This window comes from Panthera uncia, assembly GCF_023721935.1.
Source record: "Panthera uncia isolate 11264 chromosome C1 unlocalized genomic scaffold, Puncia_PCG_1.0 HiC_scaffold_4, whole genome shotgun sequence".
Classification (NCBI taxonomy): domain Eukaryota; kingdom Metazoa; phylum Chordata; class Mammalia; order Carnivora; family Felidae; genus Panthera; species Panthera uncia.
The window spans coordinates 93,651,978-93,676,983 of NW_026057585.1; the positions used below are offsets into that span (position 1 = coordinate 93,651,978).

At 53.6% G+C, this 25,006-nt stretch overlaps 1 protein-coding gene across 6 annotated transcripts in view; it reads right to left on the reverse strand.

The window, feature by feature from the left end:
• FHAD1 (forkhead associated phosphopeptide binding domain 1) overlaps window positions 1–25,006 on the reverse strand; it is a 123,243-nt gene that overhangs the window by 22,621 nt on the left and 75,616 nt on the right. For 5 of the 6 annotated variants that reach the window (XM_049618037.1, XM_049618035.1, XM_049618032.1 and 2 more), the window contains 10 exons: window positions 22,461–22,613; window positions 19,501–19,608; window positions 19,149–19,256; window positions 15,098–15,205; window positions 11,691–11,798; window positions 6,005–6,178; window positions 4,194–4,410; window positions 2,770–2,854; window positions 2,135–2,241; window positions 159–318 (listed from right to left, as the gene is read on the reverse strand). In XM_049618037.1, the coding sequence (XP_049473994.1) occupies window positions 159–318; window positions 2,135–2,241; window positions 2,770–2,854; window positions 4,194–4,410; window positions 6,005–6,178; window positions 11,691–11,798; window positions 15,098–15,205; window positions 19,149–19,256; window positions 19,501–19,608; window positions 22,461–22,613 (1,328 nt within the window). The remainder of the gene's footprint in view (window positions 1–158; window positions 319–2,134; window positions 2,242–2,769; window positions 2,855–4,193; window positions 4,411–6,004; window positions 6,179–11,690; window positions 11,799–15,097; window positions 15,206–19,148; window positions 19,257–19,500; window positions 19,609–22,460; window positions 22,614–25,006) is intronic. The other variant, XM_049618034.1, reaches the window with a different exon arrangement.

Consider the following 25,006-nt stretch of genomic DNA (forward strand, 5'->3'; position numbering starts at 1 on the left):
CCATCCATCCATCCATCCATCCATCCATGCATCCAGCCTTCATCCATTCATCCATCCATCCATCTCTCCAGGATTTACTGTGTACCCTCTCTGTGAGAGGCTCCCTGGGCACTTGGGTGTGTCTGGGCTCCCCACCCCATGAGGACCTTCCCACACACCTGAGTGCCTCCTTGAGGACCTCCAGCTCCCTGTCCTTCTTTTCCACCAGGCCAGTCAGCTGCCCCATCTTTTCCTTGAGCGCTTTGAGTTCGTTGCTTTGCTGCTGGACCAGGGCCACGTTCCGCTCCAGTTCCATCTTCTGCTTTTCACTAAGCTCCCCTGGGAGAAACAGGAAAGCTGGGGAGGGGGTCTCCTGCCTCAGGTCTCCGCCAGGGCCACAGCAGCTCTTCCAGGGCTACAAGAACCACGAGGCAGGCCTACCCTCCAGGAATTCTCCCGGAAGTGTGTGTGTGTGGTGGGCAGGGGCGTTAGGAATGGCCAGGGTCTGCTTGCACCTTAGCAAACTACAGCAAAGTACAGCCCCAGGTTCCAGAAGCTGTCAGGGCCCCGCCTCTGTGCTTCTGGCATTTTGAGCTCCCTGGCCGACCTCCAGCTGCCTGCCTCTGCACCTGTTTGCCTAAGGGCGTTCGTGTTAAGGACTCTGGAGTCTGCTCTCCTGTGTCTGCCAGGTACCAGCCGAGGCAGGTGAGACTGGCTTCCTCCCGCTCAGGCGGGCAGCCTGGCGGCTGATTTGTACCCTGCTCCCCGGCGTCCTTCCCCCGCAGGGCTCAACCCCAGCTGCCCTCTCTGCCCTTGACTGACAGCACAGCTGTTATTCCCGTCCCTGTCCCGCTTCTCTGGCACCTCCACCACTGCCTCCCCCTGGGATCGCCTCTCAAATACACCACCTGCCTCGGAATTCTCGAATTCTGGCCTCAGGGTCAGCCTCTGGGAAAATCCAAACTGAGACACTCGCATGGCCTCAGATTTTCATGGTAACCTGACAGGTTGGTTACCAGGAACCCCCCCACTTCACAGATGCACCAACTGAAGCTCAGAGAGGTAGAGTGACTTGCCTAAACAACTCATGGGACTAGTAAATAGCAGACCCAGAACCGGGTCCAATGTCTCCTGATTCTAGAGCTGGACTCGGCGGCCTCTCTACTACACGTTCTCAGACCTCAGCATGAACGAAAATCACGCTTTGAAAAAGTCAGCCGTAAACGCCTTGGGAGCATTAACCGTTACAGCCGCAGGGAGCAAATGCCACTGAAGGTTTTGGGGTGCACGGGGTTTGAGGTGGGGACAAGAGGAGTGTTCCCTAAACCTGGTTTTATCTCCTGACAGCCTGCCTGTGCCTTTCGGCCTCACGGAGGCTGGAGCTGGGAAGGAGGAGAAGGGCTACGAGAAGCCGAAGCCGGGAGAGGCCGAAATAAAAGAACGGGGGTGGGGGTGGGGCGAGAAGAGCCAAGCCGGAATGTTCAGCCAGACTTGCTCACGCCCTTTTGTCCCTCCCCAGTGTAAGGGGCCCCTGCCGTCCGGCCAACTACAGGAGGCAGGTGTGATGTAGGTGATTTTGCATCAGAGGCAGGGGAGGTGTGGAGAGATTACCCTGCTCTAGGTCCCAGAGCTGGGGAGGGCTAGTGTTTGTGCGGGCCCACGACTCCCTCCCTCCCAGCCTTTGCCTCCAGAGACAAATCCTCTTAGGTAAAAGGAGATTTCCCCCTCCCCCAAAGAAGCTGCATCTCAAGGCGGAGAAGATAAGGCAAAGTGGCCCCTGATAAGGCACGTGTCTTGCTGACTGAGGTACAAACGCTGTGACCGCCCAGGAAAGCAGGTCACTGGGATTTAAAAATGCGTTTTAAACGTTTATTTTATTTTTGAGAGAGAGCGAAAGAGAGCGAGCGAGCCTTGGAGGGGGCAGAGAGAGAGGGAGACACAGAATCCGAAGCGGGCTCCAGGCTCCGAGCTGTCAGCACAGAGCCCAAGGCGGGGCTCGAACTCACGAACCGTGAGATCGTGACCTGAGCTGACAATCAGGAGCTGGATGCTCAACCGACTGAGCCACCCAGGCGCCCCCAACCCTTCCAGCTCTTAAGCCTGTTCTTTCTCGAAGCGGGTCAGGAAGTCAAGAGACACAGGCCATCATACAAACCTCTCAAGTCTGACATTCGGTTGTGGGCTTCGGTGAGGTTTTTCCTTAACCTCATGATGACCTCCTGCTGAGACAGGATTTCCTTCTGAGAGGCCAGTAGATCCCCTCTGAAATGCACAAGAAACGGCCACGTCAGCTCACCTCAGGCTCGCTGGCACCCCCAGGGCCTGGACCCGGACGGGGCCAAGTAGAAACGCAAGTGACCCTCCATCAGTGGTGTCCACGGGACACCAGTCCCAGCAAAAGGGATAAGCGCGTTCTTTAAACATCCTCAGAACAAAAACTGAATGCGATGCAAACACACACACGGCGAGAGAACAGAGCATCCCCTCTGGATTTGGGCTGAGGCTGAGATATGACAAGTGTCTCCTTCTTTCACAGACGAGGAAGCTAAGGTACAGTAAGGTGACATGACTGGGGGCCCAGGGCCCCACAACTGGAAGGGGTTGTATTTCGGGATCCGGGCATAGATCCACCCAGATCTTTCCATGCCACCATCCTGACTTGCGAAAGGAACTGAGAAATTCAGGTAACAGCAGGAAGGCCCCGGACCCTGCTCCTTTTCTCAGGCTCTGAGGACATGGCCAGAAGCAGGGGTCTCCGGCCTCGTGTGCACACGCCCCTCAGGTACTCACATCAAGGTGTCACCCACTTCGTCTTTGACACTGGTCTCCGTCGGAGGCACCGCCGGAGGCTCTCGCTGCATCACCTCCTCCTGGGCTGAATCAGGGGGACACGCGAGGGTCATCGCTGTCCTCAAACACCTGCGTCCTTTCCAGCTGAGCAACCCTCCCCACCCCGCCGCCCTCTCTGCCTAAAAAGCCCCACGTGTGTTCTGTGGTGCCGGCTGGCTCCCACCCACCGGCCACGTATGTGCGCACGAAATCTTCCCGGCTACTCATTTTCAGATGGGAAAATGGGCACAGGAGTGACAGGACCTGCCGGCGGCCACTCGGCTAAGCCGGTAATAGCCAGAGCCCCAAGCCCTGGGCTGCGCCTCCTCCCTATCCCTCCTCTCCTCCCAGACAGGTCTTGTCCTGTCCTCGCCTCCCACTTACTCCTCACCCTCAGTCACACGCTCACCCCCTCACTTTCAATCACCAGGGGCTCATGGAACGTCTGCTTTATGGCGGGGACTGCGCTAAACGTGGGGTCACAAGGAAGTAGTCGTTCTTGGGGTCCCAGCTTAACCGTCCTCCCTCTGACCTGGAACTGGATTGGGAAACTGAGTCCTGCTTCATGCCCTTGTCACAGTGCCCTGTTCACCCTGGGTCACCCGTCAGGGCGGGAATTCAGTTGACAACCAAGACCATGGTTCTCAATCAGGGGCGACCGTGCCCCCCCCCCTCCCCCGGGGACACTTGGCAACGTCCGGAGATGGTTCCGGTAGTCCCACTGGGGTGGGGGGTGCTGACGTGCAGGGGGTGGAGGCCGGGGACACTGCTGAACGCCCACAGTGCGCAGGACGGCCCCCGCGACAAAGGCCTAGCCAGTTCCAAATGTCAGTGGAGCCGGGGTCGAGAAACCCTGGTCCGAGGCCTCCAGTTCCAGAACTCTCCCCCCGAGAGCTCAGCGTCTTTGCAATATATTGCGTTGCCTGGGTCATTTGGGGTGAGTAAGTGCTCACAGCTCTGAGTTCTTTTGTCAGCCCCTTTTGGGTTTATTTTTTAAGAGACCAACGCTGGCTGGTGACGAAAGTCCATTAGACAAAGTCGCAAATTGCTCAGGGCAGAGAGAAGCCTTTGAAAGGCCCCCGTGCGGGACGTTCTCAGGCGGAAAGGACACCCTCTGTCATGCTGCTCTGATACCCTCGGCAGCCTGTGCGTCCCCGCCGGCTCACTGGCTCGGCACAAAGGACGTCCCTTCGCATTGCCGTGACTTCTGTCTGACGTGGGCCTCGAGGGCCCCAACCTCGCGGTGTAACGGGAAGCAAAGAGCCTCTGCAGACAGTGAATGAGCGAGGGGCAGCCTTCTCCTACCCATCAGCCTATGGGGACCCGCAGGGCGACCAGGCCCTGTCCCGAGCGCTAACGTCTGCTCGGCATTTCTTTGGACCCACCTGGGTCACTGTCCTTCAGAGTTGCAATCTCTCCTTCTATCTTTCTGTGGCGCGCGGTCACTGTTTGCAGCCTTTCTTCCAGGCTCACGATCGTCTGGGAGTGCTGTCTGATTTGCTCCTTGTATTCCACGACTTCGGTTTCAAATCCGTGTTTCTGTGCTTCCTGCTCGTCCCGAAGGGCCTTTACTGTGTGCTGCAGCCGCTCCTCCATCATGATCTGGGGGAACAGGGGGGTCCGTGTGCTCCTGGGAGCCGGGCGTGACGCCACTGACGACGAGAGCCAGATGCCCCCTTGGCACCCACAGGCACGGGACTCGGACCCACCTCGGGGCCTCTGCCTGGGCTGTCCGTTCTGCACGGTACCCTCCTCCCCCAGCTCCTCGCATGGCTGACTCCTTCTCGCGCGTCAGGTCTCAGCTCCGATGGCGCCTCCTCGGAGAGGCCCTTCCTGACTGCCCGTCTAAAGGAGAAGCCCGAGACAGCTCTCTAGTCCGTCATCCTCTTTCATTTTCCGTGATCTGCACGATCTCGTTTCTTTCCCATTCCCGCGAGAACGGAAGGTCCGGGGGAGCAGAAACTCGCCTTAGTTACCAACGGACCCACGGCCTGGATCCCTGCTCGGTACACGTTGGTTGAATTAACGAATGGACAACGTTGTAAGAAAAGGCCAAGGCATTCGTAGTTCTTAAAAGCAAAAGCTACCAATCATCACCAAGTGGTGAATCGGACCCGTTCCCGTGGCCGCCCTGCCCCTCTGTCTTCAGTGCCTCATTCCTCGCCCCCTCCTGCTTCTCCGACCACACGTTTCTTGGCTCACTTGCTTTCCCCCCACATCCATTGGACCGCCAAAAGTTTGCGGCACTGTCGAACGTTGAGACCCCACCTGCGCCTAAGTCTGAATTCTTCACCTTCTCTGCAACAGAGACCCTGCCCCACAAGAGCCACCGTGGCCTCCGTGTTCCCATCAACATGTCACCCATATGCCACCGTTGCCCTGGGTGCCCTGGCTTGAAGCCCAGGCTGTCTCGATCAGCACCGTCCTCTCCTTGGTGCTCGTGTCCCGTCAATCAGTTATCGAGTCCTGCCATTTCTCTTGTCGGAACTCCTTCTGGCCTGCTCCTGTGCGCAGGTCCTTATGAGCCTAGACTCTGTGATGGCCACTGTGTGCCCCAGCCTGAGCTGGCCTCTCCTACTCTAGTCCCTCTCAAATTCACTTTTGGTGCGCTTCTGCCCGATGAAGCCTCTATTACCTCCTTGCCCACAGACCTGTTGGTCGCGTGTACGAATGACAAACGAGTGAAATATTGAGCCCCGAGGATGGAGGGCCTTGAATGCCGAGCTAAAATTTTAACACCTCATCTTCAAGTCTGTGGAACAGTCATTGATTACTAAGTTCTGGGGCTGCTCAGTCCTTCAGCCAGATGCTGTAAGGACCCTGTGTTACATCTTACAACGCCTGGAGAGAGGCCATCGTAGCCTCTGTTCACCTTTCAGACTAGACCACTGCTTCTCAATAGAGGGTGATTTTGCCCCCCACCCCCCCCCACCAGAGGACATTGGGCAAAGTCTGAAGACATTTTGGGTTGCCACAACCGGGGGAAGGATGTTACTGGCATCTAGCAGGTAGAGACCAGGGGCGATGTTAAGCAGCCCGTGATGAATAGGACAGCCGCACACAGGAAGGGGTCATCCACCCTGGAACAGCAGCAGTGCCCAGGCTGAGAGCCCCCGGTCTAAATCATGAGTTCTCCCTGCATTGTGATCTTTCACTGAGGGAGAGAGTCTCCCGTCCCTGGAAGGCACCAACTCACCATTTTGGTCCTGGCCGTTTCCAGTTCGGCTAGCGTTTCATTTAATTTCACGGCGAGGCTCTCGGCTTTCAGGCTCTCAGCCACCTTGGTTTTCTGAGTCTCTTCTATCATGGCCAGCGCGTCATTTAACTTATTATTTAAAACATCTTCTCTTTGCACTTTCAAGTCTATTTCCTGGACAAACAGCAAACAGGAAATCAACGGAAATTCAGGAATAAGCGTTTACCCTAGCCGCCCCCCTCCCCTTGCTTCCAGAGAGGAGGCGTTTTCCTTCTGCCACCCGGAGCGCACTGAGTTTCACTTCTATTTTACGAGGCGGTCCTTTAAATATTTGAGGAGGGAGGTCATGTCTCTGTCTAAATTTATTTTCCGGGATAAATGGGCCGAGCTCCCTCAGCCCTTTGCCACAGGGTCTGCCTCCAGCACCTTCCTCCCTGGCTTCGGAGGGACGCCCTCCCCTCTCTGCTCTGGGCTCCAGCAAGGTGGACTCTAATCGCCGCGTTCCTCTTCCTGGAACCCACTCTTCCAGCCCCGGACTGTCCAAATTCCACTCTCCTCCCTGAGTCCCTCCTCAACCTCGTGGAATGTGAGCTTTGTGACAGGTCCTGTGGTGGGGGCTTCACAAACTTTGTCCATTTACTTGACTTCATTTTTTGTAAGTTTATTTACTTATTTTGAGAGAGAGAGAGAGAGAGAGAGAGAGAGAGAGAGACGGAGAGAGAGAGCGCGCCCCGAGCAGGCTCTGTGCTGTCAGTGCAGAGCCCGACGTGGGGCTCGAACCCACGAACCGTGAGATCAAGACTTGAGCTGAAATCAAGAGCTGGACACTCAACTGACTGAGCCACCCAGGCGCCCCTACTTGACTTTATTTTGAAAGAGGGGAAAATCAGGGGCACCTGGGTGGCTCAGTTGCTTAAGTGTCTGACCAGCTCAAGTCATGATCTCATAGTCCGTGAGTTCGAGCCCCGCGGCGGGCTCTGTGCTGACGGCCCGGAGCCTGGAGCCTGCTTCGGATTCTGTGTCTCCCTCTCTCTCTGCCCCTGCCGCTCACACCCTGTCTCCCTCTCTCTCAAAAATAAACAAACATTAAAAATTAAAAGAAAAATAAAAATAAAGAGGGGAATATGGGTGATGGGCATCAAAGAGGGCACTTGCTGGGGTGGGCACTGGGTGTTGTATGTAAGCGATGAACTACGGGAATCTACCCCCAAAACCAAGAGCACACGGTTCACACCGTATGTTAGGCAATTTGACAATAAATTATATTTAAAAAAAAAAAAAGAGTTTTAGGTTCACAGCAAAATCAAGAGGAAAACGCAGAGCTCTCTTACGTGTGCTCTCATCCCCCGCCAGAGGCCCCGCCCCCATCATCCACACCCCGCACCAGCTGGTACCTTTGTTCTAACTGATGAACTGGCACTGACACCTCACGGTCACCCAAAGCCCATAGTCTACTCTAGGGTTCACTCCCTGCCGTACCCTCCGCGCGTCCGACCAAACGTATGAGGACGTGCATCCACCATTACGTTATCCCACGCGGTAGTTTCGCTGCCCTAAAAGTCCTCTGTGCTGCACCCATTCACCCCTCCCCTCCGCCAACCCCTGGTCGTTTCGCTGTCTCCATACTTCTGCCTTTTCCAGAACGTCACAGGCATAGTTGGAATTACACCGTGCGTGTGCAGCCTTTTCACGAGCGTTCTTTAATCCGATCTAAAACACACGCTTGAGATGTGGCGCCGGGCATCCTCAGACTCTGTTGGTGGCAGTGCGAACAGGCATGACCTTCTTGGAAGGTCGCTGGGAACGTCCATCAAAAGGCTGAAAATGTTTACCCGCCGTGACCCAGTGATTCCATTTTCGGGAATCTGTCCTAAGGACGTCGCCTCACACCTGCACAAGGACTGATGCGCAGGGATGTTCAGCCAAGCGCTGTTTTTACTCCGGTGGAAACACAAACAGCCCCAGTGCCCAACCGCGGGGGCGGGGGGGGAGGGGGAGGTAAATAAACTGGGGTCCATCCAACGGAGTGCAAACCCAGGTTATCCGTCCATGGCAGGTTATTGGAAGAATGTTCCATGACCTAGAGACATTTTTGTAATGTATTAAGTTAAAAAAAAAATAGCATTCAGATCAGCGTACAGAGTGTAACAGGGTAGGTCACTTTGTAACGAACTGCTGGGTGTCGAGGTCTATAATAACGATCAGCACGTAGAAGGTCTGGAAGGAATCCTATCAAAATGTCGCTAATGGTGAGTGTGCTCAGTGGACTCATGGGTAGTTTTAAATTTTCTTCAAAATTCTTAGAGCAAATAGTTGCTCCTTTTATCGCTGGGAAAGGAAACGGATTTAAAAACAACAGGAAAAGCCCTTTCTTCACCGTGTGACTCGTGGGAGCCTCGCCTGGGAGTTGCCCCAGTCCCTTTGTGTCGCCACTGAACTCCAGCCGATTCTGTCTGGGGGCCTTACCATCGCTGTCACCGTTGAGAAATCCCAGGGCGGAAGAGGTGCAGACCTGGCCGAAGAAGGTGCTCGCCGAGGACACTGGCAGGCATGCCCCACAGAGCAGCCTGTCACCTACAGCTCACGGCAAGACCCCCCGGCCGTCCCGGCGAATCCACAGCAAGCCAACGGGTTCTTTGATGGGCCACGAAGCCGCCCCAGGGCAGAGGACAGTGCCTGGCGTCTCTGCTCCTTGCCGGCAGCTCGGCTGCTTCCTCGAGGACAGGAACAAAGTCCACCGTCCGCACGGGTCCGGATTGACGTTTCTTCTCCCTTCTCTCCTCTTTCTCTTATGCCCGCTTCGGCGAACCTCAATCGTTTCCTTGTTCTTCTGTGTAGACGAGTGTAACAGCACGCGAATAAACAACTCTGTGTCTGGGTGGTTCTTTGACCTTGTACTTCCCTGGTCTTTCTTGGTAAATGGCGAGTTCCTGGGGAGGGGGGTCCCGATTCTCCGTGTCTGGTGTGATGCCACCAGGGTAACTTGGGGGCTATCGCGAGACCTCACCCTCTGGTGTCACTGTCGTTCTAAGGCCGTTGAGGATGTTGTTGGATACGCTATGTGATGATCCTTAGGAGAGATCCTCTCGGGGTCGAGTACCAAGAATGGCCCAATATCCGTGAACAATCGGCCCATTTTCTTTCTTTTTTTTTTTTTGGCTGTGCTTTGAAATATTTATTTTATTTTATTTTGTTTCGTTTCATTTCATTTTATTTTAAATTTATATCCAAGTTAGTGAGCCTATAGTGCAACAATGATTTCAGGAGTAGATTCCTTAGTGCCCCTTACCCAGTTAGCCCATCCCCCTTCCCACACCCCCTCCAGCAACCCTCTGTTTCTTCTCCATATTTAAGAGTCTCTTATGGGCGCCTGGGTGGCTCAGTCGGTTAAGCATCCGACTTCGGCTCAGGTCATGATCTCGCGGTTCGTGGGTTCGAGCCCCGCATCAGGCTCTGTGCTGACTGCTCAGAGCCTGGAGCCTGTTTCAGATTCTGTGTCTCCCTCTCTCTCTGACCCTCCCCCATTCATGCTCTGTCTCTCTCTGTCTCAAAAATAAATAAACGTTAAAAAAAAATTTTTTTTTTAAAAAGAGTATCTTATGTTCTGTCCCCCTCCCTGTTTTTATATTATTTTTGTTTCCCTTCCCTTATGTTCATCTGTTTTGTCTCTAAAAGTCCTCATGTGAGTGAAGCCATATGATATTTGTCTTTTTCTGACTAATTTCACTTAGCATAATACCCTCCAGTTCCATCCACGTAGCTGCAAATGGCAAGATTTCATTCTTTTTGATTGCCGAGTAATACTCCATTGTGTATATACCACATTTTCTTTATCCATTCATCCATCGACGGACATTTGGGCTCCTTCCATACTTTGGCTATTGTTGATAGTGCTGCTATAAACATGGGGGTGCATGTGTCCCTTCGAAACAGCACACCTGTATCCCTTGGCTAAATGCCTAGTAGTGCCATTGCTGGGTCGTAGGGTAGTTCTCTTTTTAGTTTTTTGAGGAACCTCCATCCTGTTTTCCAGGGTGGCGGCACCAGCTTGCATTGCCACCAACAAGGCAAAAGAGATCCTCTGTCTCCGCATCCTCGCCAACATCTGTTGTTGCCGGAGTTGTTAATCTCAGCTCTTCTGACAGGTGCGAGGTGGCATCTCATTGTGGTTTTGATTCGGACCATTTTCATCTGGACAGCTGTACGGCCACCTGCGTCTTCCCTTCCACTGTAACTGCACAGTAAACCCTGTGACCGCTCATCAATTTCACTGATCCACATTTTTTTTGTTTTTTTTTAGCATCCACCTCCTTCCTGATCCATTTGATGCCCTGACGAATCTACTTGAAAAATGTTAATTTCTCAGGGCACCCGGGTGGCTCAGTTGGTTAAGCATCCGACGCTTGATTTTGGCTGAGGTCATGACGTCTCGCTTCGTGGGACTGAGCCTCACACTGGGCCTTGTGCCCACAGTGTGAAGCCTGCTTGGGATTCTCTCTTCTACCTCCCTCTCTCTGCCCCTCCCCTGCTCATGCTCGCTCCCTCTCTCTCTCTCAAAATAAACAAGTAAACTTAAAAAAAAAAAAAGGCAGTGCCCGGGACTGATGCTAATCCGGATGTGGTTTACTGACACTCACTGCTCTGGAGTAGTGTTGTTCCTAGCACAGCACATCACTTGGGCGGCTTGTCCAGTCCCCTTGGGATTGGTGAGTCCACCCTATAGACAGTGATTGCAAATCTCTCTCTTCCCCGGGGGTGAGGCCCAGGGAATGGGCATTGAAAACCACCCCAAGCGATCCTATGCATGCTAATGTTGGGGAAACTTTCTTCAAAGAAAATGATCAGAAGAGTGATGTGAATGGACTCCAAGGCATTTTTAGTCCCATCCGGTCTTCAAAGTCCTTTGAAATGGTATTTACCTGCATTTAAATTTAACCCCCTACGGTGAGGTTGTGTGTTTAATCCCTTGCCTTGAATTCTGCGATATTAACTCGTGTGTGTGTGTGTGTGTGTGTGTGTGTGTCCCTTGTACTGTTGGGACCCAGGAGGAGTGAATTATGTCCTACAGCTAGGAGGTGCCTAAGATGGGGTCCTGTGCAAAAGCCTGTGCCTCCCACTGTGTCTGCTGCTCCCAGGGATAATCGTGAATGCAGTTTGACTGGGAAGGTCGTGATTATCACGATGACAAGTTCCGGTGGAGACATCGCTGTCGAGGTGGTTGGCAATTTAGGCACCCATCTCCTGACATCCCCTCTTTGGCCCCAGGCAGCTGAGCCCACGCACAGGATAGGAGGGAGAGGAGGGGACAATGCAGGGTTCTGGAGTCAGATAGTCCTGGGTTTGGTTCTGCCCCTCCACTTCCTAGATGCGGACTCATAATAATAGTAACAATAAAAAATAATAAAAGCAGCTAACACACAGAACATCCGCTGAGTGCTGCGTGCTTTTTTACGTGCGGGTGTGCTTGTTAGCGATCAAGCCTCACAAGTCGATGAGGCTGATCTATTGGCATCACCTGGATTTCCTAGGTGGGGAAACACAGGCACAGAGATGGTAAGAAACTTGCCTCAGGCTGCACAGCCAGCAAGTGGCAGAGGTAAGATCTGAACCCAGCCTTCCTGCCTCCAGATCCCTGCTCTTAACCGTGCTGGGCTCCCCCGTGTCTGCTCCTCTCCGAGACTCTTACCTCCTTCTGCTTGGTGATTCGGTTCTCCAGATCTTGCACCTTTTTCTTTTCCTTCTCTATGGCCTCTTTTGCTTTGTGTTTCTCGTAGGCGATGCTGCTCTCTGAAATCTGGAAGTCAGAGACAACCGGTTTGAGGGAGCGTACTCGAGAAAGGAAGGACAACGGAACCTTGAGGGAAGCCAGGATTGCTAATCACGGAGATCAGTGAGTCAGGGTTTGGGAGCGAGGGCTCAAGGAACAGGATGCTCGCGGCCCACCCATCGGAAAGAGGGATGCGAGTCTTGGCACGCCCGCCACGGCGAGAACCTGGAGGTCGTGTCTGGTCAGTCACCGCATAACGGAGAGGGTTGTTCATCACTCAGGATTTCTGGGCCGTGTTCAGGAAGTGACGCGCTGGTGAGTGGTCGGGTCCAGGCATTTGGCGCTGGGCCACCAGCTGCACCGGCCTGTGTTGGCGTCAGTGTGGGCCCTTGTTGGGAAGTACCTGGCTTCTCGGGAGATGGGGCAGGAGAGCCTGAGTTGGGGCGGGGGAGAGGGGCGCCTCCTGTCCCAGCAGGCCTGATGCCTGTGGCTTCAGTCTCTGGCCTTCGAAGGCTTGGGTCCACAAATGGATGTGCAGGACAGTTTGGAACAGAGAACATATAGCCCCCAGGTCCGGTGACGGGGAGGGGACTGAGGCCCAGCCTCGCCTACACCAGCCCAGGAGGTACGCGGTGCAGGGGGGTTGGAAAACTCTTATTTGCTGCTTGGAATTCTTGCCGTTGTGCTCCCGTACAAACACAAAGTTCACCAAAAAATATTTTGAATTTATGCATATATGCACAAAGCCCTGAAGCGATACGTACTGAAATGTAAATAGCGGTTATTTTGGGGGATTGAGATTATGGCAATTTACATTTCCCTCTTCCCACTGGTCTGTATCTTCCACATCTTGTTGAGCGAATGTACGTTATTTGGCAAAAAGAAAATGGCTCGGAAATTGGAACAGGGAAGACGACTGCTGGGGCTGGGACGAGGCTCCGGGGATGCGTGGCCCTGGAGAAGACCATCTTCCCGACGGCCCTGCGGTGTCGGCGGCCTCCCTCTGCCCTGCCCTGCCCTGCCCTGCCCGGGCCTCCCAACCCACCTGGGCTCTGACTCACCTCCCGGCACGAGCTTGGCATTTTCCCACTGCCAAGCCTGCTTAAGACGGTCCGGCCCCCGCCCCGCCAGTCGTAAGAGGCTGCCAGCCCCCTTCCGCACGCCCCGTGGGATTACGCGCTGCCCGGCTCGTCACCGTCAAAGATAATGACGACGATGCTGACTCCTCTCGAAAGGCCGGCAACGTGAGTGCCGGCCACCGTGCGCTATCTCATCCGCAACCCCCCAGATGGCATCTGCCCGGTCACCCACATTTGACCCGTGAGCACACGGGGACTGCAGCGGAGGAAGAGGACGGGCAGCGCGCAGGCATCATGCCACCGGGGAGCGGGGGCGCACGCTTGGGCACCTGGGTCCCGGCCTACCCGTCCTGCCACCCGGCTTCCGGAGCCTGCCTTCCGCGTCCTCCTGATTAAAACCCCACCCCGCCCAGAGGCACAGACCTGCTTGTATGCTCGCAGCTAGTCTGGCACAGAGGCCACCGCCCAGTGGGCCCCCGAGCTTCGAGACCCCACCCCCGGCCCACACGTATACGGGACCCTCCGGGCACAGCAGCTGACAACAGTTTGACCTCACTTCCTGCCTGGGCCGACAGGGTCCTGCTGCCGAGGTCTCTGCTTGACTGTCTGCCCTCCCCCCCCCCCCCCCGTGGGACAAACCACCCTCCCCACCCCACCTGGACTCTGACCTCACCCGGGTAGGCGGCTCATAACGAACACGACGACTCCGCACAACAAATCTCTACGGTGGTTCTGTCTCTACAGCCACGTTACGGATGGCTGCACAGAGAGGGCAAGGTGCTTGCCCAGGGCCACACAGCCTGGTAGGGCAGGGCTGGGGACGTGGACCAGAACCGACACTTGTAGCCTCCCAAGCGCTGCTGCTTTCCCCCGTGTGGCTCCCTTCCCCGACCCCTCATTTGGCTTCCGTCTCGTTCCAGCTTTGCTCCCTTCGTCACGGCGCTGCCCCCCCGTCCCCCTGGCGAAGCCACGTCCCCGTCCTCTGCAGTTGGGCCACTTTAGCCAGTGGCACTTTCTCCCCCCGGATGTTCCCTTCGTGCTCCGTCGCCCCTCCAGCTCTCACTCACATGTCACCCCTCAGAGAGGCCCCCCTGCTTGCGGTCACCTCTAGCCCACCTGTTTGACCTTCCCCCAGGCTTGGGGCTCTGCAGTTACCCTGTGCACTTGTTTATCTGGTGTCTCTCCCTCCGGCCTAGAGTGGAGGCTCTGGGAGGGCACGGCCCTGGTCCGTCTCGTGCTCAGCCGTGTCCCCAACGCCCCACGGGGCCTGGCACGTGCCCGGCGCTCGGGAAATATTTGTGGATGGATGAATGCGACAGGATCAAGCAATCCATGGAGTCATTAGCCCTGTTTCTGGAACTTCCAGGGGAGCCGGCACGTGTCCAGTGCCCGTGCCCCCCGTGTCCCGGAGCCCAGCTCGTGGAGCTGTCACTACAGGTCGCCTCTCCCTGGCCTCCAGCTCCTGAGAGCCCTTCGTTGATTTCCTGGGGGGGGGGGGGGGGGGGGCAGAGGACGGTGTGGGTGTCTGGGCTAACCTGAGTGACACCCCCCCCCTCAGCCGTGGGCCGGCCTTCGGTGGTGGCTCCAGGCAGGTGTGGCTGCTGGGCCCAGGCCCGGGCTGGCGGATGCCTCCGGCTCTCCCCGGGCGTGGCACTCGGGCCTGCCCGAATCACTGTCACTCTCTCCCTGCTTCTTCTCATCCATCCCAGACCCTGGTACTTATTTGTGTGACTGCCACGTGAGCCTGTCCACGCCGTCTTACTCCGCACTGCCTGGGTCTCCACAAAAGGTCTATGAAGCCGGGAGACCAGAGCCAGGAGCCATGCTGGGCCGTGTCACGAACACCTCCGAATGAGGAGGAGGAAGGTGCTGGCGGAGGGACCGACCCAGACTCCAGACCAAGGGTTCTCCCCCGGAGCGCGTCTCTCTTCCCCGGGGAGCCGGGCGTCTACACGCAAGGCGTGGTTCCAGGTACTCTGTATACATCAATCCGCTTGGCCCTGAGAGGCAGGGGCTGTTACGACTCCCATTTTACAGAGGAGACAACTGGGGCACAGGAGGCTAAGTGACCTGCCCCGGGTCACACGGCTAGTAAGTTGCGTGTGACTTCGGCCGCGTGCTGCCCGGTGCCTGCCCACTTTCCTGCCAGACTCTACGTCCGGGCGCGGAACCGCGGCCTCGCGCCTGGCTTCGGGGCTCCTTCCGCAGGGGTTCGGATGGCCCCACTTCTCTCTCTGCTTCTCATACCTCCTTCTGTTGGGTCAAGTGGTTCTCCAGATCTTGAACTTTTCTCTTTTCTGCCTCTATCGCTTCCCTTGCTTTCCTTTTCTCGTAGGCCACGCTGCTCTCCAAAACCTGAAAATCAATGACCAGCCTTTTTGGTCGCCTGCACGGTTGGGGTCGGGGAGGGGGCGGGGGGACACTGCTCATTATGCTAATGGTGATAGTAGCTAAAACTCTGGGTTGGCATCACGTGCCAGGGCCCGTGGCTGGCACTTCACACCCAGCGAACCCTCTCCCGGGTGGAGGAGTTGGTGGTCCCATTTTATAGATGAGGAAACCGAAGAACAGACGGTGAAGGCCCAGGGGTCATGCAGTCTGTCGGTGGTGAGGTCAGGGGTTGAGCCCTGTGCAGAGGAAAAGTGCCCTGCGCGTGCACAGAGGCCCTCGGTGAGGGGCAAGTGAACAAGTCTTTTTTTAATTAAAAAAAAAAAAAAATGTTTTTTTTAAGTTTCTTTATTTTGAGGGAGACAGAGACAGCACCAAGTGGGGAGGAGCAGAGAGAGAAGAGACGGAGAATCCCAAGCAGGCTCCAGGCAGAGCCTGACGTGGGGCTTGAACCCACGAAACCGGGAGATCATGACCTGAGCCGAAACCAAGAGGTCGGACACGTAACTAACGGAGCCACCCAGGCGCCCCCGTCTTATTTTGGAGTCTGAGCTCTCGTCCCTGTGCCAGGCAGTCTCTCTGATAAGAAGGAGAAGCTCATTAATAATGGATTTCCTATCACTGAAATAAATCTCTTAAAGAGAATCAGGCCTCAGGATGAGGGCAGTGTCCCACATTCATGAGCCACAACAGACCGATTTCTGGAAGGGGCGGGCGGGGGTGAACCTCACAAGTGACGCTCTAAGAGGACGGAGGGAGGAGAGTGTGGTTAGGTGCTCGTGCTCTCGGAATTTTATTTAGGAAGTTATTTGCTGATAAGCTATTCAGTTAAACGGCCTCATGCAAATCACAAAGATGCGGATTAGTGGCGAGGCCCCTGTTTCCAGTCACTGCCAGAAATGGCGCCTCAACTTTCAACGGGGTTGAGTCATAAGCATCAGCTTGGCTGCAAGATGTCTGGGACTCGGAACCTGGTTTCCGTTATATAACCAGTGGTCAGGGTCCCAGGTCAGCCTGCGTGGCGTTTTTAAGCCGTAACATGGCTGAAACACTATATATTTTGCAGTGAAAAGCCGTTTAAGAAATCCCAACGCTCAGCTGTTCCCACAGTGCCTAAATGAAGCAGAAAAGCAGTATCATCATGGATTTTGAACATCGGAGGTGGGATTCCGGTAAGACATTCTCCTGTAATTTGTGAAAGAGACTCGAGGCCACTTCCCAGGGACTTGGACTCGTTCCACGGCCTCTGATCTCACAACTACACTCAGGACCTTCCTCTCGGCAGCTCCTTTGAAGAAGAGGACTGTCCCTTGCGTGACTCACACACACGGGCTCTGTCCCCCTCAGCCGCTTTGCTCCCAAGTTCCCGGGCAGGTAATGGGAGTTAACCTCTAGCGGTAACCTCAAAACCCACATCATGAACTAGCATTCTGTTGTCCCTAAAGATTCATCTGGAAATGTGGCAGCAGGTCTAATAAAAAGGAAAATCAAATACCAGTTTGAGGTTGGTTGAAGTCTGTGTCTGGGACTTTTATCTCAGAATCTGCGTCAAGAAACCCCAGAGGAAAAAAAAAAGAAAGAAAGAGAGAAACTGCTGAGAGGTTCTGTCAGGAGAGGTGGGCCGACGTTTGCCTGGGCCTGGGGTGAGGCTCCTCCCCGCTGTGAGGCTGACCTCATCGCGCTTCCTTAAATATCTCTCCTGAAGTCCCCTGTGACCTCAAAATCTCTAAATTCAAGGGCCTTCTCCAGGCTCTTGAGCTGAGCCGTTGACCTCTTGGTGGCATTTGGCCCCAGTGAACCCTCAGGAGTTTCTGCTCCTTGTCACCGCCCCCGGAGAGATAACTCAGGGCCAGGCCTCAGTGACACTGTTTACCTGGGGCAGCAGAGCACGGCTGTGCAGGAGACCTGGGACATAAACATCTTCCCTCCTTGGGTCAGATCAGATTGACCTTATGCCTCCCGAGGCGGGTGGGCGAGGACTTTCCTCTGAGGAGTGAGGGTAGGGAGGGGCTTGATGGGGAAGAAGTGCCTGGACAAGATACACAAGTGGTGATCACGGCGACATTCACTGAGCAGCAATTCTGGGTCCAACACTTCGCTGCACGTGACCGCCAACGCCTCACAGCCACCGTTTAAAAGAAGGGAGGTACTGAGACCTCTGTGGCCAGTAAGTCATCCAGCCGGGATTCGAACCTGTGTCTCGTCTGGCTGCAAGGCCTCTGTGCTGCTTCACGACTGAAGAGTTGACGAGAGCAGTGCGTGAAAGAGACCTCGAGGTCCGAGGGTGACCCCAAGATAAACCCGTGTCGACAATGTAACGGCACTTGCCCCAAAGCTGGCGTGGGAACGTCAGTACAGGTATGACGTCTTCAAGGGGGGAGCAGAGTCCTGGCCTGGGCCACCATGGCCAGAGAACTGGGTCCGGTTTGGGAAGAAAACAGCCCGTGGGTTGCAGACTCAGACATCTACAGAGGCCAGACAGGTACCGGCACTAAAGTGGGCTGCGTTTACCGCAACAGGGTGTGGTGAGGGCTGTGGGAAATCACTGCTACTTGGCTGAGCTCCCTCCAGTTCCACCAAGTGGAAATGGGGCCAGGTCGGCTGACTTTTCAGGAGAGGAAGGAAATCTGGATTTTTAAAAATGTTTGTTTATTTTTGAGGGAGAGAAAGGGCATGCACACGAGCGGGAGTGGGGCGCAGAGGGAGGGAGAGAGAGAATCCCAAGCAGGCTCCGCACTGTCAGCGCAGAGCCTGATGCGGGGCTCGATCTCATGAACCACGAGATCATGACCCGAGCTGAGATCAAGAGTTCGACGCGTAACCCACTGAGCCACCCGGGTGCCTGGAAGTCTGGATTTTTTTTTTTTTTAATTTTTTTTTCAACGTTTTTTATTTATTTATTTTTGGGACAGAGAGAGACAGAGCATGAGCGGGGGAGGGGCAGAGAGAGAGGGAGACACAGAATCGGAAACAGGCTCCAGGCTCCGAGCCATCAGCCCAGAGCCTGACGCGGGGCTCGAACTCACGGACCGCGAGATCGTGACCTGGTTGAAGTCGGACGCTTAACCGACTGCGCCACCCAGGCGCCCCTGGAAGTCTGGATTTTTAAGTATATTTTATGAATTCAAAATAAAACACTCTGGGGCCAAATGTTAACATGTCCACAGGCCCTTTCCAGCCAGTGAGCAGCCAATCTGTGACTTCTGGACAACAGGACAGGTCAGGGGAGGGGACCAAGGCCAGGCTCCAACCCTGGGATGCACATAAGGAGACACAAGGGCATTCGGGTCTGGAGAGGAGCAGGTGCCTCTATTTCCAAGCAGCTGAAAGGTTATTATGTGGACGAGGCGGGGGGGGGGGGGGGGGACAGGTCTTACAGGAGCCAGTGATGCTCTTCTGGGAGAATGAGTTTGAGGCACTTAACCAAAAGGAAGAATTTTCTGCCGGCCGAAGGCATCACCACTGGGACGGACTGCCTGGCCTGTCGAAAATTCCTTAATGATGGAGCTGAAGGCTGGATGATTTTAGGATGTCGTTGGAGGACTGACACAGCCCTGAAGTCCCGGGACTCTGTACCTTTTCCACGTCTCTGCTTTGGGACATAATCTCTAGGCCGAAGATGTTCAGGTCACCAGCCCCAACTTGTCTCCCAAGTCCTCTCTGTGACTGTATTTTGTGCTGTTTCCAATTTTTCTGACTGGCTGTCAAGGTTACAACTCCAGAGCTCTCTCCCTGAGCTCCCAAGCGTCCCGGGGGTAGCAGAGCCCTCCCAAGGACTGATCACTGTAGGAAAGCTCTGTCACGCTCTACCCCCGTCATCGTGGTTCGGAACTCACTGCCACGTGGCCCTCAAGCCAGGTTTGGGCTTGAGCCCGCTTCCCCCCCCCCCCCCCCCCCCCCCCCTGCATACCTCCTTCTGGCAGGTTAAGCGACTCTCCAGCTCTTGGACTCTTTTCTGTTCATCTTCTAATGCTTCCTTCCCTCTGTGTTTCTCTTGAGCAATGCTTTCCTCCCAAACCTGAAATCCAATGGCCATTGTTTGATAGACACAGTTACCATGGCAGGAATCTGGACTCTGTGCCAGGAACTGCCAGGGTAGCTTTTTGCTGCTCACCACAATCCCACGGGGCAGACGGGGCAGACGGGGCAGCTAGTAGCAAGGGACCCAGAGCAGGCAGGCTCAGATCAGAGCCCGAGGCCGGTCCTTCCTGGGGGCAGGATCTTGACGGGGCTCGGGCTGACTGTCTTCCCCAGCTGCTCACCTTCTTCTGGCGGGTTAGGCGATTCTCCAGCTCTTGGACTCTCTTCTGTTCTTCTTCTAATGCTTCTTTTGCTCTGTTTTTCTCTTGAGCAATGCTTTCCTCCAAATCCTGAAAGTCAATGACTGTTGTTTTACCAGACACAGTTACCATGGCAGGAATGTGGACTCTGTGCCAGCCACTGCCCGGGTTCGCTCTTTACTGCTACAATGACCCCACGGGGGGAGACTGTGGGCAGCTAGGAGCAGGGGATCTAGAGCAGGCCGAGATCAGAGTCCCCAGTCAGTCCTTCCTGGGTGCCTGACCTTGGGCAGGTGAGAAGCCCCTGTCTCGCTATCTGTACAACGGGGACAGAAACGGTGCTTCCTGCATGGGGTGAGCGTGAGGGGCAGACAAGAGGCTGAACGTGAACTGCTTGGCATGTGGTCACCGTTCATTCATAAGGGCGGTCGGTTAGTTCTTCTGTGATCTTCACTTTGCAGAAGGGGAAACAGAGAGATTGAGGAATCTGCCAAATTTACTAGTAAACCACAGGAACAGGGATTCGAACCCAGATCCATTTGACTCGAGAGCCTGTGTTTCAAACCTGGGGTTGGCAACCTAGGGCCCACTAGCCAAATCTGGCCTGCTGTCTGTGCCTTGTGAATAAAGTTTTATTGGCATACCTCCTTGCTCCCTGTTTGTAGATTGCCTAGGACTTCTTCCGCACTACGACGGCAGACCTAAGCAGTCACGACAGAACAGTGTGACCTGCAAAACTGAAAATATATACTATCTGGCTCTTTCTGCAAAAAGTTCGCTGACCCCAATCTAAACCATTTGTGTGAGCAAATGGTTGTATGTTGTTACGTGTTGTTACGTACGTGTTGTTAACCGTTCGTTTGTTACTTGTTACGTACGTGTTGTTAACCGTTTGTGATAAAGTATTAGCTCGATGAAAGAACCTAGAATTTCTTACTAGTGAAAGAGTGTCCTCAACAAGTCAGGATGTGTGAGAAGGAGTTCAACTAATGAATTTTGACACACGTATTTCGAGAAAGGGTGGGGGTGATGGGGTCGTATGGTGTGGGGAAGGTTCATTTAAAATTGGGACCCCTGGAGTTAAGTCTGCAACAGGACTTTTAGATGAGTCCCTTGGGTCAAGGAGATCTACTAAGTGTCTGGGGAATGATGACCCTCAGCAGGATAGTAATGACCATGAGCAAGGGTGCTGTCTCGGCAGGTACCTGACCGTGCTCTCTGCTCCTCGTGGGCTGGTGTGTGTCGAGGTTTGTTCTGTTTAAAGGGGGTTTGAAGCCAGCCCTTGAAACCCTGTCTGCATCAGGACTGAGGCTATAAATGCGCGTCGGGGAGGCTGGTACCCAAGTTGGTGTTGAACATGGTAGGGCGGAAATACCGTGTACCCACAGTGGAAAAAGTCAACCCCAAATTAAAAGTAAAATAAGACATTTGGAAAGGGAGAGGGTAATCAGGGAGGAGCGAGGAAGCAGGGGGAGAGCTCTGTGAGGCTTTTGCAGAGTTCCAGCTCTTTCTGGTTTTATTTTCCTCTCTCTCGAATGACACACTGGCTTTTTCTACGTCTAATTGACCTTCGAAATGGACTCATCTGGATTTAAGGCTATTAATACTGCCTTACGTACAATTTTGGTCAGATGGTTCTTCCCTTTTTAGTCTAGAATTTCTAGTCCTTTTTTTTTTTTTTTTTCATAAAAGGCAGAAAGGCAGAGAAAGGGGCAAACAAAAAAAGAGGTAGAAGGAGGAGAGAGATTTCTTGAAATAACCGGGCATGAATCAGAGGCTTAACGAGGCAGAGAGGTCTGCAGAGCTGACGTGTGACAGAGAGGGATGGTCCGAGCTGGAAGTCAGAACTGGCAGGTGCAATCTGCCTCGGGTGGGGGGGAAGAGCTGGGGTCCAGCAGATCTGGGGCGGCCGTCTCGAGGTGGGTGGGAGCAGGCAGGGGCAGCCTGTAGTGGTGATCACCCATGGCTGCATTCTGGAACCACCCAGGAGCACTTTGAAATCCGAGTGCATGAGCCACACCCTCGCCTCAATTAGATCAGAGCCTGGGGATGGGGGTGGGGGAGAGGTGCAAAGTGCTAGCACTTTTTAATCTAACTGCCAAAGTCAAGAGCCACTGATCTAGGATGATGGCAGTGAAGTAAATCCATGGCCGTCCCTGAACATCAAGAAGGGCTGAATATAGGACAAAGATGAGAATCGACTCATTAAATGCAGTTTCCTGGACTTCTCCAGAGATTCTGATTTAGTGGGTCTGGGCTGGGGCCCGAGAATCTGTATTTTTAACACATGTCCAGTTGGTTCTTATCGGACAACTCTGGGAAAACCTTCCTCTAAGACTTTGCTGCTGAAAAGGTAGTCTAAAGACCTGTGCTCTCAGCACCAGCTGGGAGCCTGTTAGAAGTGCAGAATGCCAGTTTCTGCCCCAGACCTGCTGAGTCAGAATCTGTGTTTTAAAGCCTCCCCAGGTGCTTCGTGGGCACCTTTAAGTTTGAGAGGTGCTGCTGTAAAGCATCTCCTAGCTGGCTTGGGTTTTAGAAAAGTAAGTAGCCATTTTGTCCATTTGTTTCCTATGATACGTACATGAGAGCGGACGATGGAAATAATATGAAGTCGGTCCCGCACGCCCTCAGAAGCGGTCCGTCACTTACAAACCAGGACCTGTAACAGTGACCTGAACTTGTTAAATCAACTGCGATATCTAAGCAAATAAGCTACCGTTTCCAGGAACTTCAGTAACCTTGATGTTTCAAGCCAATTTCGCTGTGAGTTTTAGAATTCAAGCTTCATGTTAATTCCTCCAACATTACTCATTCATTTAATTAATTTAGTTCCATAGCACTGAACAAGGAGTTGTTGAGATTTCTCCCTCTAAGAACGTGCCCTCGGAAAAGGCCACTCCGTCACTTTCCAGGAGTAAAGACAATGACAGGGACCGCCTTACCTCCTTCTCTTCCAACAGCTGCTTGATTCTGTCTCTCAGCTTCTCCTCTTGCTGGAGCCTATCCTCATTCAGCTTCTCCTTCTCTGCCAGATGCTCCTGCAGCTTCTCTTGCATGAAAGACTGCTGAGCTTCCTGAGAGCTGTGGATCTTGATCTGAAACGAGAGGAAAGGAAACTGAAGCTGATGGGGGGGGGGGGGGAGGGAGACAAGACTAATTAAAGGAGTCATTTCAACTTGTTTTCTTTTTATAAGTTCTTTACCTCTGGGGGACAGGACAAAGGTTTACACAAAACTTTCTTAATGCTTAGCCTAGTTGCCAGTAGTGAGGCAGTTGAGTACAGTGGTTAAGAACTCAGACTCTGGATCTGGATAGAATCTCAGCTCTGGTTCTTTCTAGGTGCTTCTCCATTTAGAAAATGAGGTTAGTAATAATATCTACCTCTTAGAGTAAAGACTAAGTGAGATCGTGGGGTGCCTGGGTGGCTCAGTCAGTTAAGTGTCCGACTTTGGCTCAGGTCATGATCTCACAGTTTGTGAGTTCGAGCCCCGCGTCTGGCTCTGTGCTGACAGCTCGGAGCCTGGAGCCTGCTTCCGATTCTGTGTCTCCCTCTCTCTCTCACTGTCTCTGTCTCTCTCTCTCAAAAATAAATAAACATCTAAACAATTAAAAAAGAAAGATTAAGGGAGATTGTGATGGAAAGCTTTTAACACAGTGCTTAGCACATAGTAGGTGCTTAGTAAATGGCAGCTAGAATTATTAGTTATTATTAGCTGAGTGGAAGAGAAAAAGCAGTTAGTTAGGGTCAGAAGGCCTGAATTTTTGTCTTGATTCTTCCATCAGCTAGCTGTATGACATTGAAACAGTCACCTAGCCTCTGAGGCTTCATGTCCAGACCTGTAAAATAAGGAGAATGGACTAGATCATGGACTGACAAAGTACTATCTACAGGCCAAGTCTGGTCCCCTCCCAATGTTTATAAATAAAGTTTTATGGGAACAGAGCCATGCCCATCGTGCTCATTCATTTACATACTGTCTGTCTATGGCTGCCTTTACAGCAGCAGAGTTAAGTAGGTGTGACAGAGACTTTATGGCCTAAACTATTTACCACCTGGCCCTTTGCTTTAGATAAAGTTTCTTGACCCCTGGACTAGATGGTCTGTGGGGGTGATTGCAATGGCTGTCCCAATACCTTCCCTTCCCTCTATCCATATACATTTGGCTATGTACCTTTTTTAATTTATTTTTTTTAAAACATTTATGTTTGAGAGACAGAGAGAGATAGACAAAGGGCAAGTGGGGGAGGGCAGAGAGAGAGGGAGACACAGAATCTGAAGCAGGCTTCAGGCTCTGAGCTGTCTGCCCAGAGCCCGATGGGGGCTCGAACTCACGAATCATGAAATCGTGACCTGACCCGAAGTCAGATGCTTACCCGACGGAGCCAGCCAGGCGCCCCTCTGGCCATGTGCCTTGCAGTGCCCACCCATATCCTGCCCTGACACTGAATTCAGCCACGTGACCTGCTTTGGCCAACGGGATGTTAGCAGACGTATCCCGGCAGAGAACTGAAAAGCATTCTACGATCGGGCTGCTTTCCCTTGTACTTCTGCATCGCCATGGGAATGTTCCCAGGCTAGCCTGATGGAGGATGACAGACAGATGGAGGAGAGTAGAGGTGTTCCAGCTGAGGCCAGCCTCAAGGGCCAGCCAACACCCAGGTACTTGGGCAAGCCCGTCCAAGACTGGTGTACCCACCTAGTGGCTGATCCTAGACACGTGAGCCACGAACAGTAATTGTGGAATGCCACTGAAGTTTTGCGGGTGTTCATTACACAGCATTGTACGTCAGTAGCTACGAGAGTGGTCTGATCCCTAACCATCAACTGCCTCTCAAATGTTCACATTACACAACTGTTGCTAATTCGTCTCCCTGTACTGTTGCTAGTCGTGTTGTTCCACTGCATTCAATAAGCACAATTTTCGACATGTGGTGGTATTTATCTCTTAATTAAAAAAAATTTTTTTTAATTAATTTCAAAAGAGAGAGAGAAAGAGAATGAGTGAACGAATCCCAAGCGGGTTCCATCCCACCAACCGTGAGATCGTGACCTGAGCTGCAATCGAGAGTTGGATGCTTGGGGCGCCTGGGTGGCTCAGTCGGTTGGGCGACCGACTTCGGCTCAGGTCACAATCTCGCAGTCTGTGAGATCGAGCCCCGCGTCGGGCTCTGTGCTGACGGCTCGGAGCCTGGGGCCTACTTCAGATTCTGTGTTTCCCCCTCTGTCTACCCCTCCCCTGCTCACGCCCTGTGTCTGTCTCTCAATAATAAATGAACGTTAAAAAAATTAAAAAAAAAAAAAAAGACTTGGATGCTTAACCAACTGAGCCACCCGGGTGCCCCAAGATGTGACGGCATTTAAATCTTTCTGATAATTCTGACAGAAGGAAACAAGCATCCTGTCCTTGCCCTTGCCCTCCTGGGAGATCTTAGCCACCCTGTCTGAATCTTTTTGTGTCAAACGGAGATACGTGTCACCTCTTGGGGA